The 17,834-nt window shown below is 41.1% G+C and overlaps 2 protein-coding genes across 2 annotated transcripts; one reads left to right on the top strand and one right to left on the bottom strand.

Annotated features, from left to right (window-relative positions):
* The first annotated feature begins 49 nt into the window (after nucleotides 1-49).
* Nucleotides 50-11,079, top strand: zyg11 (zyg-11 family member, cell cycle regulator). The gene is made up of 18 exons (XM_042482697.2): nucleotides 50-473; nucleotides 600-765; nucleotides 1,515-1,726; nucleotides 1,825-2,142; nucleotides 2,289-2,402; nucleotides 2,796-2,912; nucleotides 3,766-3,906; nucleotides 4,175-4,351; nucleotides 5,825-5,889; nucleotides 6,139-6,238; nucleotides 6,324-6,374; nucleotides 6,476-6,637; nucleotides 6,803-6,850; nucleotides 6,954-7,151; nucleotides 7,245-7,297; nucleotides 7,910-8,007; nucleotides 8,122-8,320; nucleotides 8,405-11,079. The coding sequence occupies exons 1-17, from the start codon at nucleotides 450-452 to the stop codon at nucleotides 8,310-8,312; spliced, it is 2,235 nt and encodes a 744-aa protein (XP_042338631.2). The 5' UTR covers nucleotides 50-449; the 3' UTR covers nucleotides 8,313-8,320; nucleotides 8,405-11,079.
* echdc2 (enoyl CoA hydratase domain containing 2) lies at nucleotides 11,065-17,702 on the bottom strand. The gene is made up of 11 exons (XM_042482705.2): nucleotides 17,297-17,702; nucleotides 16,071-16,138; nucleotides 15,897-15,984; nucleotides 15,717-15,803; nucleotides 15,531-15,623; nucleotides 14,037-14,093; nucleotides 13,868-13,930; nucleotides 13,647-13,771; nucleotides 12,241-12,291; nucleotides 12,119-12,166; nucleotides 11,065-11,441 (listed from the first exon to the last, which is right to left on the bottom strand). The coding sequence occupies exons 1-11, from the start codon at nucleotides 17,535-17,537 to the stop codon at nucleotides 11,364-11,366; spliced, it is 999 nt and encodes a 332-aa protein (XP_042338639.2). The 5' UTR covers nucleotides 17,538-17,702; the 3' UTR covers nucleotides 11,065-11,363.
* Nucleotides 17,703-17,834: the final 132 nt, after the last annotated feature.

The raw sequence follows: 17,834 nt of genomic DNA, 5'->3' as shown, positions 1-17,834 counted from the left end.
AGCCCCCTCGGCTGATGTACTTCCAGTGTTGTGACCTTTGTTGACTGTCAGTCTAGTCAAAAATAGACCCAACTACTGGCTGTGAAAACGACATTCCCCTCCTGGTCCCGTATTTCGGAGCTCCAGCCGCTACGGTCGATACTTTTTTAAACATGGATTCCGCAGCAGTAAACGGCTTTCGACATTTTTGCACGGAGAGCGATTTTCCACATCGGAGGAGACAACAAGTGAGCTAGCTGTCTGGCTGCTCGCTCGCTCGTCGTCATCTCTGGGTTTCTGTATTTTTGTCAGACAGGTTTGCAAAACGTCTAAGGCAGGTGAGAAGACCGAAAACTGAAACGGCGAACAACGGAGCCGCTCGGCAGCTAACGCATAGCTTTTTTTTTTTTTGCCGTGTTGGGAGCTACACCAGTCTCTGTTGCATAAGCTAAAATTATTCTTCATAAGCCATGGCCTGCAGTTTCCTAAACACGGTGAGTTTCGGTTTTGCCTTCAAGTGATTTGCATGACGTATTTAGTTGTCTGTGCTCACTCATTACCTGAAAAAGGAATATAAATAACTTGCACAATAGCAACAGATATCCCCTTTTTGCATTCAGGACGAGGCATCTCCGCCAGCTCTGACAGACCTGTGTCTGACCCATGTGAGCCAAAACCTGGAGTGTTTCTGTGTGAAGCGTCCTGATGGCTCCCTGTGCTTCAGAGAGGCTGTGCTCTTCCCACAGGAGCTGGCAGACCAGCTGCTGGCCAAGATGGCCACTGAAGGTAAACCTGGACCTCTAAACCCAAAGGAAAGGAAAATTCAAGATATCAAAATAAGATCTCTTAGCAGCCTGTGTACATTGCTGCAGATTCTTGCAAAAACATGGGAAAAAAGGCAAAGAGCAGCTTGGTAAGAAATGTTACACAAATTAATAGATTTAGAAAATTATTTTTAAAAAAGTTAGGAGAAAATGTCTAAAGAAAAAAAAAAAAAGCAAGGGACAAACTATATGCATAGTAATCATAATTACATATTTAAAATAAAATTAAAATACTTAAAATTATTATTATTTCCAGGTAATTTTCTCTCACTCTCTCTCTCTCACACATACACACACAATATATATGTGTATATATATGTGTGTGTGTGTGTATATATATATATATATATATATATATATATATATATATATGGAATTTGCATATTCTTCTATCATTGCTCATTGTGTTTTCCCCATATTTTTAAAATAAATCAAGCCAATTTGCTCAGGTTTCAAAGGGTTAACCCTTTGCAGATAAGGTAATACCGACCTGCATTAATTCACTTGATACAAACAGAAAAATCTTAACTTGCATTCATTTCCTGGGTGACTTTCCAAAGCGTCTCCATTAATAAAGTTAAGAAAAGACGCTTAATCTGATGGTATGTTGTCACAGTTGTCACAGTTATGTTGCAGTTGGTAAACAGAGGCAGTATTGTGCAAGTGCGTCCTCCATGAACCCAGAGATTAACTGGAGTTCATTCCACGCAGGTCTGTTGAATGACAGCACAGTGGGTGTATTTCGGAACTGCGAGTATCTGCGGCTGAGACGAGCCTGCATACGCACAGCTCGCATCTCCGCGGAGGCCTTCCAGAAAGCCGTCTGCCCACACAGACTGCTGGAGCTGGATGCTGCCAGGGTCAACGCAGACCTCACTATTCCCGATATTCTGCAGGGACTGTCCACAAATAAATATTGTCAGGTAAAGTGAGAGTATGTCAGCTTGTGTTTATTAAAAAACATGGTCTGTGTTGATGTTTAATGAACTGAAACTTATTATTTGTTGGGTGTATCCTGCAGGAGTCCCTCCAGCGACTTGTCCTAACAGGTCTAACCATGTCCTCTCTAGAGGAACCGATCCGGCATCGCTTCAGCTCCCTGCAGGGCCTCCGCTCCCTCTCTCTAGCCAACGTAGACTTCTACGACTCCGGGATTGTCGATGTGTGTTCGCTGCCTCGGCTGGAGAGCCTCGATCTCTCCAACACTTCAGTCACCAACCTGAGCCCCCTGCTGGGCCTGAAGGAGCGCCTGCGCTCGCTCACTCTGCACCAGCTGAAGAGGCTGGAGATGAGCACCGCTCAGCTGCTGGGAGTCATCGGCCAGTTGAACGTGTTGCAGGTTAGTGGACGGATGGAGTATTGTCACTACTATTAATCCTGCTTTTATTTGATTTATTCGTGCTGAGAGGAACACTTTAATTTCACCAGTTATGCTTGTTTATATTTTACTAAAAAATACTATTGTGTAAAACTCTATCTGTGTAGCACCTGGACATCAGTGATGATAAGCAGTTTACCTCTGACGTGGCTCGTCAGCTGCTCGGACAGCCAGGGATCCTGCCCGCTCTCGTTTCTTTGGATGTGTCGGGGAGGAAACAGGTGTGTGTGTTTACATTTATCGATGGGTTTCTCTGTTAGATTGCGAAGAAATAACACAGAGTTTACCCTTTGAAACCTTGAGTAAGATCATTTTTCTTGTGCTGCTGTCAGACCAAAGTAGCATAAGTATTATTATTGATTTTTAAGCACTTTTTCCAATGCTTTTTCTTTCTTTGTTTTCATTTTGTTGTTTGGTTGGGGGTTTTTTTTTCTAATTTTGAGGTAATTTTCTTGTATTTTTTGCTTTCTTTTACTTTTATTTCTTGAAAATTTTAGGCCATTTCTTCTTCTGTTCCTGATTGCTGCCTTCCCTTGTTTTTGAAAGAAATCAAGTCAATTTTCTCAGCTTTCGAAGGGTTAAGTTGTAATATCTTACATGTGTAAACATTGCAGGTGACAGATGCAGCTGTTAAGGCTTTTGTTGAGGAGAGACCAGGGATGACCTTTGTGGGACTTCTGGCCACAGATGCTGGATTTTCAGACTTCCTCTCTGGAGAAGGAAATCTAAAGGTAGGTATAAATTAACATTAAAGCAGTGGTTTCCAACTGGTGGGTTGTGGTCCAAGGGTGGGTCACGGGTCCGTTCTGAATGGACGGCAGGTGACTCGTGAATGTGTTTCCCATGTTTTCGTGTCCAAATGACTAATGGGAACAACTTTGTAAAAACTGGCCCAGTACTGAGCGAGAGCGATGCAGCTGGCAGCTACAGAACAGACAACAGTGTAATCGTTTGGAGCAAAAGCACACCATAAATGTCCGTCTGCTTAAAGTGCTTGTTTTTGCCACTGACAGGCTCAGATTGCAGGTTTCCCAGTCATGGAAACCCTGGAATAGTCATGGAATTACATAGTCACATTTTCCAGGTCTCAAAGAAGTCATGGAATTTGTGAAAGTCATAAAAATTCTTGGAAAATGTAGCGATTTTTTTGTGTGTATAATGGATTTGTTAAAATAATTTTCCGTGGATAACCCTCCACATAATGTTACATAGCGGCAAAGGATTTTTCTTAAGCTGTCGACCTAACGTGGCTTTCGTTACATTCATTTCGTTTTTTTCGTCCTGGGTTTGTCTCTCCCTTCCCTTATGCCAGCCAGCTGGAATTATGTTTGAAGAGAGGTTGAATGTGATATGTTTAACACCAAGCAAGAAAAAAAAATCTTTGTTATGGGTCTTTGAAAATTTGTAGAAATTTTGTCCATGAAAATGTGTAGAAACTCTGAGATTGTTATGTGTCCAAGACACAAAAACATGGGAAAATAGGCTTCAGATTGAAAAGATATCAAAGTTTTTTCTTTAACAGTGATATAATGTGCATAGAAATTCAGGTTTGCAACTGTAAATTTATCTTTTGTATGTAAACAGGTAACAGGAGAAGCCAATGAGACGCAGATCTGTGAGGCCCTGCGTCGCTACAGTGAGAGGGAAGGTTTTGTGAGAGAAGCTCTGTTTCATCTGTTCAGCCTGACCCACGTCATGGAGAAACACCGGCCCGACATCCTCAAGGTGAAGCCTCATTATTGCCTCCTTAAAAAAAACAATGTAGATTACCAGATTACATTGTTTTTACTGTGCTCAAGCACTACGTATAATGTCCTATCTGAACCACATAATTATCTGATAAGCGATGGAGAGTCTCATGATTTCCTAGAAATCTGTTGCAGAGTGTTACGTTAAAGCCGTACACCCCCATGCCGTTTCCTCACGCTTTGAGTTCCTCATTTGTCTCACTTAGGATGTTATTACTTCCCTCTTCTCTTGTGTTTTTTTCCAGCTGGTTGTCTTGGGTATGAAGAATCACCCTGCCACTCTGAATGTCCAGCTGGCAGCCAGCGCCTGTGTGTTCAACCTGACGAAGCAGGACCTGGCAGCGGGAATGCCTGTGCGACTGCTGAGTACCGTCACTCAGCTGCTACTGGAGGCCATGAGGACGTTCCCCAACCACCAGCAGGTAGCGTCACTGCTGTCCTAATGACATATGTCATGCGTGCCATATCAATTTCCCTCGATTGAACTTTGATGAAAGGGGCAAAGGGGAAATTTTTCACGGAAGAGTTCATTTTCATGCATGAAATATGAGGATGCAAATGGGTTTTGTGTGGCATGTCAGTAGTCCCCATCAAAGATGGATAAGCCAAGCAAGGCACAAAAAAAAACCCCAATAAAAAAACTGTCTCTACACAGTTTTCCTCTTTACCAGCATGCATTTCTAAATGCATTTTTTATTTTAGACTGTTCAGCGCAAAAGATGAAACTTTTTATTGTTTTAAAATGTTAATATTGAGCCTGCAACATACTTTATAATACACAAAATAAGATGAGCCTTCATTGATCACCAGAGGGGAAATCAGAATCAGAATCCTTTTTATTTGCCAAAACAATTATGCAAAACAATTATCATGAAGGAAGAATAAAAATGTAGAATTTAAATAGAATGAGATATGAACATATAGAAGCAATTTAAAAATGAAAAAACAAAATATAAAGAACACGAACTGTTTGTTCAAAAGGTGCAGTGGAGGAAGTACAGATGTGCAGAAGTTGGAGTGCAAATATCTACAGTCTAAATAAATAAGTGAACTGGCAGTGTGCATGTAAAGAAATCCAGTCCAGTGTGTGTTAATGTAATGCATAAAAACTGATTTAGCCTAACATTAATGTTTTGTTTTCAGACTCTGGGGCTGGATTAGTCTGTGTCATGTGGGCGGTGGCGGAGGGAGGGTGGAGTATTGTTTATGATGGTGACAGCAGAGAGGAAGAAACTGTTCTTGAGTCTTGAGGTTTTGAGGAATTAAAATTCAGGTGTTGCAGCATCTAAAAGACAGAAATAAGTGCAGATAAATAGGGAGGTAGAAGATATATAATCATAAGAAGTGTATAAACAACTAGTATAAGAATAAAAGTCAAATTAGAAACTTTGTAAGAGCAGTTAAATGGACAATTTAAACAATTAATAAGCTACAGAATAAAATACACAATGGAGGAAAGATCAAATATATAAAATGTTAACAATTTGGAAACTGTTTCCCGGGAGCAGCTCAGAGTCAAAGTTTTGCAAACGGCACCTTAATAAAGAAAATCTTTCTGTTTTGAAAGTATTGTGGCTACACTTTGCCCAATACTTTTGAGAATCGCTAGTGTACATAAAACTTCAGACACAGTTGCAGTTGGTCACAAACAAGACAGAAGTAATAACTGAAGCTTGACTGTGAATTTGGGTTGGAGGCCAAGTTTAGAGGGTACACTTTTTGTTTTGAAATACCAAAATGTTTGCAAACTGTGTGCATTGTGACAGTGTGAAAACTCTAATGTGTTGGGAAACTTCCCAAAGCCAAAAAAAAGTGTAGTTTTGTAGATTGTATGAGGTCATCACGGTCACATGTTGTTCAGGATTTGGACTGATCCCCCTTTTTTCTGTGTGCAGCTGCAGAAGAACTGCCTGCTGTCGCTGTGCAGTGATCGCATCCTGCAGGAGGTTCCCTTTAACAGGTCAGACATACACATTTTACTGTAGTATTTTAAATCGAATTTTGCATAAAGTTCAATGTTCATTTCAAATGGTTACATCATTTTAAAAAGGGCAAAATAAAAAGATGATTAAAATGGTAAACGTGTGTCAGTGGAAGCAAAGCAGGAAACCAAAAAGTAAAAAAAAAATAAAAATGTAATATATATTAATTAATAAAATAAAATTAACATAAAATCAAATCAAATCATTTTACATGTTCCTGTTTGAAGGTTTGAAGCTGCCAAACTAGTGATGCAGTGGCTCTGCAACCACGAAGACCAGAACATGCAGAGGATGGCCGTGGCAATCATTTCCATACTGGCTGCTAAGGTACACGTTGTGTCGCATTAACATTGCATGCATTCTTAGCACATTTGTAGGCTGATTCATGAACTCTTCTTGAACTCTCTTCCAGTTGTCCACAGAGCAGACGGCTCAGCTGGGAGCAGAGCTGTTCATAGTGAAGGTAAGTATCTCATCTCGGCTCTGTTCTCTAACACGTTTTCTTTAAAAAATGTTTTAAAAAAGGTAAATTTTCATTGCTAAAATGCTCTCCCTTGCCTGCAGCAACTGCTGCACATTGTACGTCAGAAGGCGACTCAGGGCGTGGTGGACGCCACCCTCAAATTCACACTGAGTGCACTGTGGAACCTCACTGATGAATCGCCAACAACCTGTCGCCATTTTATCGAGAACCAGGGCCTGGACCTGTTTATTAAAGTTCTCGAGGTACACAGAAATGTCAACACGTACATGTAAATAAACAACCTAAAGCAGCATGGCATACTACTTAATGATTACACTTAATCACGTTACTCTCTAGACGTATGTATGTCTTTGGGGCGGGCTGACTCATTGTTTTGCTTCCATACCTCCCACCACCTCTCTCTGCAGTCCTTCCCCAATGAGTCCTCCATCCAGCAGAAGGTTCTCGGTCTGCTGGTGAGTTCACTACTCCCTTATTACCCTTTAGAAAAAAGGAAAGTGAATACATTTGCAATATTGAGGCATCATTATTCCTTCTTTCTTACCTTCCGTTGTGTAGAACAACATAGCGGAGGTCGGGGAGCTGCATGTAGAGCTGATGGTGCAGGGCTTCCTGGACCACATCAGCACTCTGCTGCACAGCCCAGAGGTGGAGGTCAGCTACTTTGCCGCAGGCATCCTCGCACATCTGACGTCACGAGGAGAGGAAGCCTGGACGCTGAGCACAGAGCTACGATCCTCACTGCTGGAGCAACTGGTAGGAATCAGCAAAACCACTCATAATGCAAACACATATAAACTGTGCACTGTTATTTTGAAAAGTTTTTTGTGCATTTGTGTGTCTCTCTAGCATGATGTCATAATGCAGTGGCCCCCGCCTGAGTGTGAAATGGTAGCCTACAGGTGAGACGCAGCTTATCTACAGTAAAAATAAAGCAGAAAAACAATAAAAGCACGACATTACACAAATAATGCAGAGAAACATTCATAACTTGACAAAATTAACCCATTTGCAACCACAACTGATTTTTTTTTTTATTTAATTGTTCTCTGAGCTTACCTGAGCACAAATATTTAGTCTTGGAGCACATTCGACCACATTTTTTCCATATTTCTATGTGTTTTAGTAAAAAAGAGCAGTCTAATATGCACAAAGACTAAATAAAGTTTGATAAATAAATGTCTTGTTACTTGGTGTTACTTGGTATCTATGAACTCATAATAAGATGAATCAAAGACATGTACACATATGCGGTTTATTTATTTATTTATTTTTTTAATGTGAGCTTAAAAATTTCAAAGTTGTACTGTTGCCCAACGTATGTCCATAGCAGAACAAATGTTTTTGCATTTTTCCATATCATACTAAACATAGTCTTTGGGCACAAATGGGGAAATAAATAATGCATTATCTTTATCATGCCAGTCTGCACAAGTTTATGTAGATGCCTGGTAAAAACCGTAGCATGTTATATACACTATATACTAACTATATTTTATTCTCTCATTGTCTAGGTCATTTAACCCTTTCTTTCCCCTACTGGAGTGCTTTCACACCCCTGGTGTCCAGCTGTGGGCAGCCTGGGCCATGCAGCATGTCTGCAGCAAAAATGGTGACACATACAAAAACAAACTTGCTTCTACTTTTTCACAGATAATTTACTGACATCAGTTTGAGAAGTTACTTATTCAGATTTTTTTTTTAAATTCTCCCCGTGCGTCTGCAGCTGCTCGCTACTGCAGCATGTTGTTGGAGGAGGGCGGCCTACAGCAACTTGAACTCGTTCATACGCACCCACAGACCCACAAAGACGTCAAACTGTTGGCTAAGAGCATTCTGGAGAGCCTGCAGCGCCACAGAGCCCGCACCGGCCAGCCTGCACAGACACACACAAGTCGCCGCCCACCGCCGCAATAACCTCACAGGTAAAAACACACACGGGTGGTCATTTGCTTTATCAGTCTCACAAAGGCTGGAGGTTTTTCATTCTTTTACATTTTGTCTTTCAGTAAATGAGGCTCCCTGACTGAGAGCAGGTCATAAGCTGGGATCCACCACAGAGGGGGTTGTTTGTGTGTGTGTGTGTGTGTGTGTGTGTGTGTGTGTGTGTGTGTGTGTGTGTCTGTCTGTCTGTCTGTCTGTCTGTCTGTCTGTCTGTCTGTCTGTCTGTCTGTGTGTGTGTGTGTGTGCGCATATCCAACGCACAAACACACTTTATCAAGAATCCCGAGAACACTAAAGGACAAAGACTTTGCAATTCTTTGCACACACACTAACTTTATTTATTTTCTTTGTGCTTGTTTCAAAACAAAAATATTTCTGTGTGTGCTAATGTCGTGATAAAAAATTAAATTATGAGAACCATCGGTCAGTTTAGCTCAAATCTCAATATGAGGTTTGTTTCTGTGTTCGCTCTCATTAGTCTGACATCATGATGATTTTCATACCAAAAAAACAAACAGTCAGTGCACACGCATAAATCCCAGTTTGGGATTGACCCCCAAAAGCTCAGCTGAGGGTCGACACCCTCCGGCGCTGTACGTTACTGAGGGCTCTGGTTGTCCGAATTTGGTCGATTAGCTCATTAGATAAATGCATGACGCTGCTGTGAGCTCAAGCATGCTGGAGTTTGTCTGAACGCTTGTAATGTTCATTTTAGGAATGCCTGCTTGTTTGTTTTGTAGCTTCACTGAAACCCACGCCTCTGGCTCCTCAATACTGCTGTTGCTCTCCTCTTTATTTAGTCTTTTATCAGCTAATGCCTTTTGATTTGATGTGACAGGACACTTGCCTCGGGTGTGTTCAGTGGCTTCAAATGTTCCAAACATTAAAGATGAAAACCTAAATTATAGAGAAGTTGTATCTCTTTGAGAAGTTTCAGTTCATTTTTTTTTTTTTTTTTACATGTTTGGCAGCCCTAAATGTGTCGTATCAGCGGCAAAACCAGCAGTTCTATGAATTGGAAGATCCAGATTAGAGCAAATAAGCTGAAATCAATTATGCCTGGTAAATTGTAAGTGTCTCCTGACACAAATGGCAATGAAGTGGTCAGTATAATCATGACATGTGTACATGTGTATTGAGTCACAGCCGTTTTCTCTTTGAGAAACTTGTGTATATATTGATATGTTCGCTGTGCTTAAAGACAGAGACTGCGCTGCAGTGTGAGCATGAGTGTATGTACGTCTGTACAAGTAGCTGCATCTTTAAGTCTGTATGTAATTTGTACAGAATAGAAAATGAGAGAGAAATAGGATCTGTTTGTGCAGGACTGGTTGAATTGTTTGCATGGAAATTATTATACAGTATGTTCCATTATTTGTTTATTTGAGAATTATGATTGAGAACAAAGTAAATAGAGAGGAAACACTGTTTACATGAAGATAGTGAGGTTGTTATGGGAAATATTCAATATTTCTGCACTAAATTGACTGGTCATGTGACATTAGTGTCAGGATCATGGATGTATAAAGAGAATTGGATACAGTGTTGAAGGTGGGGCCTTTCTCCTTAGTCATTAGGTCAAGGTCCACACATTATAAATGACCACATTCAGTTTTATGACACAAAATGTTGGCTTAGAATATATTGAAATAAAATATTGCAAGAATAAATAGAAATGGCACATCAAAATAAAAGCTCCATGCTTGAAATTCATTGTACTTCAAAATAAAGTTTTGGGTTGTTTTTCTTTTACAAGTCACTTGCAGTCTGTTCAAAATGGACCCACTTTTGGACTGCGACCCAGAAGTTGAGAACCACTGCCACAGAGCAAGCGCACTAGAGATAAACGACAGCCGAGCAACTCACTCGTGGTTTAGCTCTCCGCTAACTTGAATTGGAGATAAAAATGATTTAATCATTAGGGGTTGTGGCATTAAAAAAAAGTATATCCACTAATTTATAGACATTTCGATCACAATGTAAGCCTATGGGGGAAAAAAAAGTCTTTTTTTGGGCCCAGATGTTGTAATTTCACATTAGGCCACTATGCCGAGTTGGCTTCAGAGCCCAGTGATGCTCCTGGGGGGGTTGATTGGGACCAGGTGACCATTTTCCAGGTACACCTCTGCAGAAACAGCTGACCTTGACGTCCACATTCTCCTTTATCATCTTAGGTCTTGATTCTAATGAAAGCCTCACCATCATTCTCTATTCAGTCAGAACAAATTTTGCTTATAGGAACTGCTGTCAAACCTGATACAACATTTTTGAGGCAAAGTGGATTTCGGCTTCAGCGGGAATCACAATGACAAGTCAGATAACTCTGATGTTAATGGAAGTAAAGACAACAATAAATAATAAATGGAACTGTAAAACAAGCAAAGCATCCATCATCTCATCTGCTCAGTGAATTATGGCCTTATCGTTTTCTGTAAATCAGCTGTCGTATAAGCTTGCTAATCATGCATGTGTGCTGAGCTGATCTCATCAGTGTCAGCGAGAGCAAAGAGCAGCGGATTACAGGATCTGTTTGAGTCTTTGCTCCTTGTGTGTTGGATTGTTTAGTCGAGCCTCTGAACATCTCCCTGGACAACGGCCAGTTTAATTTTTCACAATTCAGATGGAGGAAACAAAAAGTCGAGCTGCTGTATGTCTGCTATGACTGTGCCATGTTGCTGCAGAGAGTCACATTTTCAAGTTTGGAAATAAAGAATGTACATTCCCGTAAACTGGAGAAAAACCTTGTCGTCTTTTTATTCCAAAAATGAGATTTAAAAATGTGGAATCTTTGAATTAACAGTGGAAAAAACAACTTTTTACTGTCATAGTTTTGAACAAATGAAAATCTCCCTTCACCAGTCTCATCCAAAGCAACAGTCATTATTGACGCTGACCTTAACTAATGTATTGACAACAGCTGGGATGCACTCACACAATCAATGGGTGTTAATTGTCGATCAGACATGAGGTTATGGAGAGTGGCATGCGTCTGTGTGAGAGAGAAATTCGATAGCTCAACAGAGTTTATTCCCCAGTGTACCGCGGGGGTCTCTTCTCTATGAAGGCGGCCATTCCCTCCTGTCTGTCCCGTGTCGGGATGACCTGGAAACAGAGGGGACAGGGTTACACCAGGACAGCAGTGAGACGATGATCTGACTGGAGAGTCAAAGCTGTTGAATTTAACAAAAATTAATTGGGTAACAAATCATGGAGATCATCTGCATCTGAGTCACCAATCATGTGCAACATTTTAGAACGTTTTTTTTTCTAAATAATTAAGAGAAAACTTTCCAACTTTCCCCTGAGCATTTCCAAAGGGCTCTATAAATAAAATTGACTTGACTTGATATGGTAATGAATTTATAACTTAAACACATTAAATAAAACTGTCTGTGCCAGACTCTTTTAAACAGCTAAACAGTGAACTAAAACATGATTCGTTTGAGGTGAGAAATAGGCAATGCAACAACACAATCTTGATTCATATTTGATCAGCGCTGCCTAGTTTGACAGGTTGACTGCAGCTCACGAGCAGTGATTGACATGTTTGACAGCTGCGTTTAAGACTCCTCGGGTGTCATTGGTTGTGTCTGTTCACGTGCGGTGATGCTATGAGAAGCGCTAAAAAAAGGCAAAGGAGCATTTTTTCTTTTATAGACTATCTGTCTCATGTAATAGTGTGTGAGATTAGTGAAAGTTTCAGCAAACATGACAAAAAGTTATTTTCATAAAAGTTACCAAACTCTATTTCCACTTTACATAAGCACTGGAAGTCTTACCCGAGCATAACACATCCTCTCTATCGCCATTGCTGTTGTCATGTCAACCTAAAAAAGACAGATTTCAGTCACCACTATGGATGTAATAAAAAAAATAATGCAATGTATGAATCATCATGTACCTCAACGCCTCTGTTCATTGCCTCTTTTGCCATCCGCACAGCAATAGGAGCCTGAGAACAGAAATGAAACAGAGTTGGATGGTATTAATAAAACAACACGTACTGGCTGTTACAGACATCACAATGAAAGTTAAATATATCAGGAACATTTAAAAAAAAAACAAAAAACAGAATGACCAAAACCGGACATGACAAACTAAAAACATTAAAAGGTTCACAGAAACTTTATGCATAAAGATCACTTACATAAAATATAGTCAATGATTCTGCAGGAGTGCTGTCAAATCTGTAAAATTACCCTGATGATGGCATAGTGATGTCATCGTGGTAATCTTGGCCTAAAATAATCTTTCCTTTAGCACCCAGTTTTTAGGCAGCTGGTAAACACATATCAATGGAGCAAAAGCCACTTTTGTAAAAGGAAAAAAATCTCAATGAGACTCTGACCTGGTTAAAAAAAGTTCATATACAGTATCTATCTATCTATCTACACACACACACACACACACACACACACACACACACACACACACAGCAGTTCATATGAATATTTGAAGGAGTTTTAGGAACAAATCAGTAGATTCCAATGTAAAAAGTTTCACATATTTCTGCTATTTGTGTCTGAAAAGACAAGTCCAAATGTCAGCATTGCTGGCAGTGAATTTGAAACAACAATCAAGCTGTTGCATCCAAGCAGCTCTCTCTAAAAAAATCCCCAAAAAACAAAAGACAGAACTACTTCATTTTAATATGTGAACTTGGAGCTAGCTCTTGTGAAGTGGAAACTTGCACAACACTGACTGCAGGGACTCCAAACATTTAAACAACTTCCCCCACAGGATTAATGACGTATTTCTATTCTATATTCTATTCTTAACAACTGCAACTGCAGAAACTACCTCACCTGTATTGTAAATTGGGAGAATATTTGTCAGGAAGCCACAACTGCAATAAGATTCAAATTCTTGGGCTCGTACAGCTTATTATCTCTTCCGTTCGACCTCACTTTCATTCAATGCAAACTCCTGTCAATCACTAAATCCACACCAACACAAGCATGTGTCGATTCATGTGTGTGTCTGTGTGCATGTGGTGCTATTTGTGGTCCATTTCTCCACTTGACTGCCACTCTGGCCCTGCCAACTGCAGGCATCTGAACTGGAGTGAAAGAAATGCGGAGCGACAGAGGCCTGGAGAGAGGGAAGAGAGGAGGGAGAGGGAGGTGGGAAGAAAACACCAGGAAGAGAGAGAAGCAGAGTGAAAAGAGGCAGAGGTGATGGGTGGTTAAAAAGAGAGGATTAAGGAAGGAAGAGGTGAGAGAGCAGGTCCCCGCCTGCAGGAGGAGGAGGAGGGATGCATCAGTGTGCGAGCTGTGTGAGAGTGAAAAAGTGTGTTTGTTTTCTAACCTGGGGCCGTATCTCTCTGGCCAGGCTGAGCGCCTCTCTGTGGGCAGCGTCTCCTGTCTGGTTCTGTTCTACAGCTCTGTTTACGAGCCCCATCTCCAGAGCCGTCTGCCCTCCCACACGCTTACCTGACAACAGACAGACACAGAGAGATGGTGATACACAAAACCACACGATAAGCATCCTGCATCCACAGCAACATGTCAGCGTTTCTGTATCACCACCTGTGAAGATGAGCTCTTTGGCCAGAGTGATGCCGACCATCCGCGGCAGCCGCTGACTGCCCCCTGCAGGACAAACCACCTCAAGGTCAACTTCTCACAGCTGCTTTGTCTCTCCACTAACACACACACTACTTTGCAAGGTCATTCCCGTGACCCCCGTTCGTCTTACCCGCCCCTGGGAGCAGCCCTCGTGTCGTCTCGATCAGACCCATCTGTGCAGAAAAGGCTGAAACACACACAAACACACACACAGAGGACAGTTGAAGGTCTGAGTGCCATTAAGCCGGGGAGGGCGTAAAGTCTGAGTGATGCCGCTGTCAGAGCAACAGACGCAAACACCTGCTCACCTAGCTCGTCAGCGCTCGGCCAATCACCGAGCTGCCACCACCAATTTAACCAATCACATGTAGATTCAGCTACGTGAACAGCTGGGCAGATGTGTCCTGCCTCAGCAGCGATCATTAGTCCCCGAGCTCATCAGCACATCATTAATACTGCTCAACAGGAACAACAACAGGCTGGTTTTTAGCTTAACCGCTGTGGATGGCTATATTTTTAACCGCTTAAAATCAGTTTTTACCTTTTTAGCCTCTTTAAGATAATTAAAATCATCTTTCTCCACAGTCTGCCCACATCACATACAGCATATTCTGCACAAGCCTGCTCCAGCAATTCATGGAGGATACAGTATGAGATGATGAAACAGAGAGAAATACTAATTTTGAAGACTTTTGGTGGCTGAAATATTCATTAACCCTTTGAAACATGGTTTGATTTCTTGCAAAAAAAACATGAGGAGAAGGCAAATAAACAAATTAACAAGACAAAAATAAAAAAATTAGTAAAAAGTTATTAGAAAATTACCTGAAAAAAACAGACTAGTAAGAAACTAGCAGGAAAATGACCCTCACACCAAAAAATTCTGTAACATAATTTTAAATATATAATCATAACAAATAGGACTATAGTTTTCTGGATGTTTTCCTTTTTTTCATTTTCAAACCCTTTTTTAAAGAAACTTAAATATTTAGTTTAATTCTCTTGTTCCTTTTATCTATTTTTGTTGCAATTTGTGGAACATTTCTTGCTTGCTGTTATTTTCCATGTTATCAAAAGAAATCAAAGCAAACTGGTTTCAAAAACATTTCAAAATTATTTGTTGGTGATAATTGGTGATAAGCAAATGTATATTTAATTTAATTGTTAGGTGTGATCCTCTTGCAAGCCCTTAGGGGTTTTTTTCAGCCCACCTATCCATTTTCTCATGTTATTGTATGTTTTCCTGTTATTTTATCATATGCACAAAAAATAACTAAAAAAAATAACGAACTAAAGTGGAACAGGTTCCAGAGTCCCAGAGATGTTCGGTTCTCCACAATTTCACACAAAAAGCAGCTTTAGAATGACTGCTTTAATCTGCACTGATGGTATGAGGGAGTTGTCAGTCTGGAAAAATGGCCCTAAGTGGACGCTACTATCTCTCACCGTCCTGTCGAGACTCAACCACTGATCTGATATGACTGGACTGGTGACAGCTGTGAAGAGAACTTGACATCCCCTTTCATACACCATTAACATCACCTGAAGGAAGGGAAGAGGAAGATTAAATATGCCATAGCATGATGCATACAGTTTAGAGTGGACAGGCGAAGAGGTAACTCACCAGCAGTGCGAAGGTCACAGGCCAATGCCAACTCCAGCCCGCCTCCCAGGGCAACGCCGTCCATCGCTGCAATGGTCGGCATGGGTAGCGACGCTGCCAGGACATAATAAACATTACTATAAACAGAGGAGGGTTTGTGAGTGTATATACATCTTCACTTACTCTCTTACACATTCTCTGTCTCACCGATTTGAGTCATGAGGGATCGCAGGCCGTGAACAAACAGATCCGACTCAGCGTTGTTCATCAGAGCTCTCTCTTTCAGGTCTGCACCTATTGTGACGCACACCATCACACATCATCGACACGAGCTTTGATCACAAACCCAGACGCTTCGCTGGTGTCAGATGTTCAGACAACACTTACCTGCACAGAAAACACCTGGCACTAAACTCCTGAAGATGACCACATGAACTGCTGAGTCATTGGACAGAGTGGACACCAGCTCCCTCATCTGCACACATAGGACACGGTGTCTTAGTGTGTGTGTGTGTGTGTGTGTGTGTGTGTGTCTGTGGGGTGATTTGAAGGTCTGCTCACCTGTGACACAAACACATGACCCAAGGCGTTTCTTGCTTTGTGTCGGCACATCAGCACCTCCACTATCCCTGAGAAAGAGCGAGGAACAAGAGAGAAAGAGCAGCAATCAACTGACTATTTTCGACTGTGAAAACTGTGGGTTTGTTAAGTACTGATGTCTCTATTAAGTCAGTAAGGAAGTATATTCCTGTCAATAAATAACTAGAGGAGAATTGGCAATGATTAGAAGAGCACAAAAGCCAAAACCAGATTCACTCTCATTTAGTATTTCGCCCTTGTTATGTTTGTGTTTTGGTCTGGCACCTGTTTAAAACCTTTTTAAAAAGCCCAAACTTCACCTGACTATGTGGTGAAACATGCCCATAAACACCCACAAACACCCCAAACGCAATAAATACTAACAAAATACAGGCAGACTCTGCAAAAAATACATTACAACACACTTGTAGTAGTTGTAAATGATGATTGAGAGGGATTACTTCTTTTTTGTTGTTTTTTGATTATTTTGGGGGCTTTGGCCTTTATTTGATAGGACAGCTTAAGGGTGAAAGTGGGAAAGAGATGGGATAACATGCAGCAAAGGGTTTGAACCTGTGGCTGCTGAGCTTCCATAAAGTCTGCATTTCCATGAAATGTTCTGCTCTGATGCTATTTTTCAGCTCAGAAACAGCTGTGAAGAAATCATCATTTAAGTGTCCTGTTCATGTGAGGAAAATAAACACTGATCCAGATTCCTGTACAGAAAATCATTTGTAAAATCTCCTGATGTTACACAACCTCCAAAGAGAATTAAACACGTTCTCTTGGTACATTAGTAGTTTTCTATAAATGCCAGAAATTGTGAAAATATAGTCAAATCTAATATTTGTGCAGTTACAGCCATAGACTGTAAAAAATCTAAAATGTAAATGTATTACAGTATCTCCTCTGATATCATCATTTTATATTAAAGAAAGCGTTCAATAGCAAACCACATGTTGCTTCCTGGATCAATATTGTTCTGTGCCGTGATCTTGTCTTCTAAATCATTATTTGCTTACTTATTAAACATTATTTCTTGTTAGGTTGCCTTTACAGTGTGTGGTAACAGCACACAGGAGATACAGGCTTCAGTGTGCAGTGTTATCAGATTAATGGCTGAAAGGTTGCTGTTAGACTGGGATTGTGAAGCGAGTTTGTCAGTGTGAATTTGAACAGTGTTGAATCACATATAAGTGTGTGCCTACCATCGTCTTCCCCCTCTAACCGCTTTAAATCCACCTCCACTGGGTCTACCGCCTCCGTGTGCTGCCCGCGGCTGTGAGCGCAACTGCACGCCGTCAGAGGGCGACCGCCTCCGGGCAGCAGTCTCGATCCTTCCCGGGGGATCAGATGGGAAGTTCGGCTGTGCCTTTCCCGCAGAATCACTCCTAAACACCGTCTCGGTAAACACCTGGGCCCTGCCAGTCTGCGGAGGAGAGTCGACATGCTTGCTGTTTGGGTTTCAGAAGCAGGAAGATTGTTGAGGAAAGCTGCAGGAAGTTTTGTGCAGGTTTCTTCCTGTGAGAGGAGGGACTTAGCTGCTCCTGACCTTTATTTCAAATCAGGAACGATAAGCCTATCAGACAGGTTCATATAAGATAATACACCAACCAGAGAGCTAAAACATGATGTTATTCTGTCAGTTTATCCGAAATGACTACATGATGAAGCAATTTGGGTATTTTTCCACTTCCTGATACTAGTTACTATGTTACTCAGCAAGTCTCAAAGTGAAAATTTAAT

This window comes from Plectropomus leopardus, chromosome 5, assembly GCF_026936395.1.
Source record: "Plectropomus leopardus strain MGB_pleo_1.0 chromosome 5, ASM2693639v1, whole genome shotgun sequence".
Lineage (NCBI taxonomy): Eukaryota > Metazoa > Chordata > Actinopteri > Perciformes > Serranidae > Plectropomus > Plectropomus leopardus.
This window is presented reverse-complemented; position numbering and strand designations above follow the sequence as displayed.

Excerpts from the sequence above, each read along its gene's own strand:
- zyg11 (XM_042482697.2), top strand. The coding sequence starts at position 450 with ATGGCCTGCAGTTTCCTAAACACG. Across the intron at positions 474-599 it reads CCTGCAGTTTCCTAAACACG|GACGAGGCATCTCCGCCAGC; the intron begins GTGAGTTTCGGT and ends TTTTGCATTCAG. Across the intron at positions 1,727-1,824 it reads CCACAAATAAATATTGTCAG|GAGTCCCTCCAGCGACTTGT; the intron begins GTAAAGTGAGAG and ends TGTATCCTGCAG.
- echdc2 (XM_042482705.2), bottom strand. The coding sequence starts at position 17,537 with ATGTCGACTCTCCTCCGCAGACTGGCAGGGCCCAGGTGTTTACCGAGA. Across the intron at positions 15,624-15,716 it reads ATCCCTCATGACTCAAATCG|CGTCGCTACCCATGCCGACC; the intron begins GTGAGACAGAGA and ends ATGTCCTGGCAG. Across the intron at positions 12,292-13,646 it reads CCAGAGAGATACGGCCCCAG|GCTCCTATTGCTGTGCGGAT; the intron begins GTTAGAAAACAA and ends TTCTGTTCTCAG.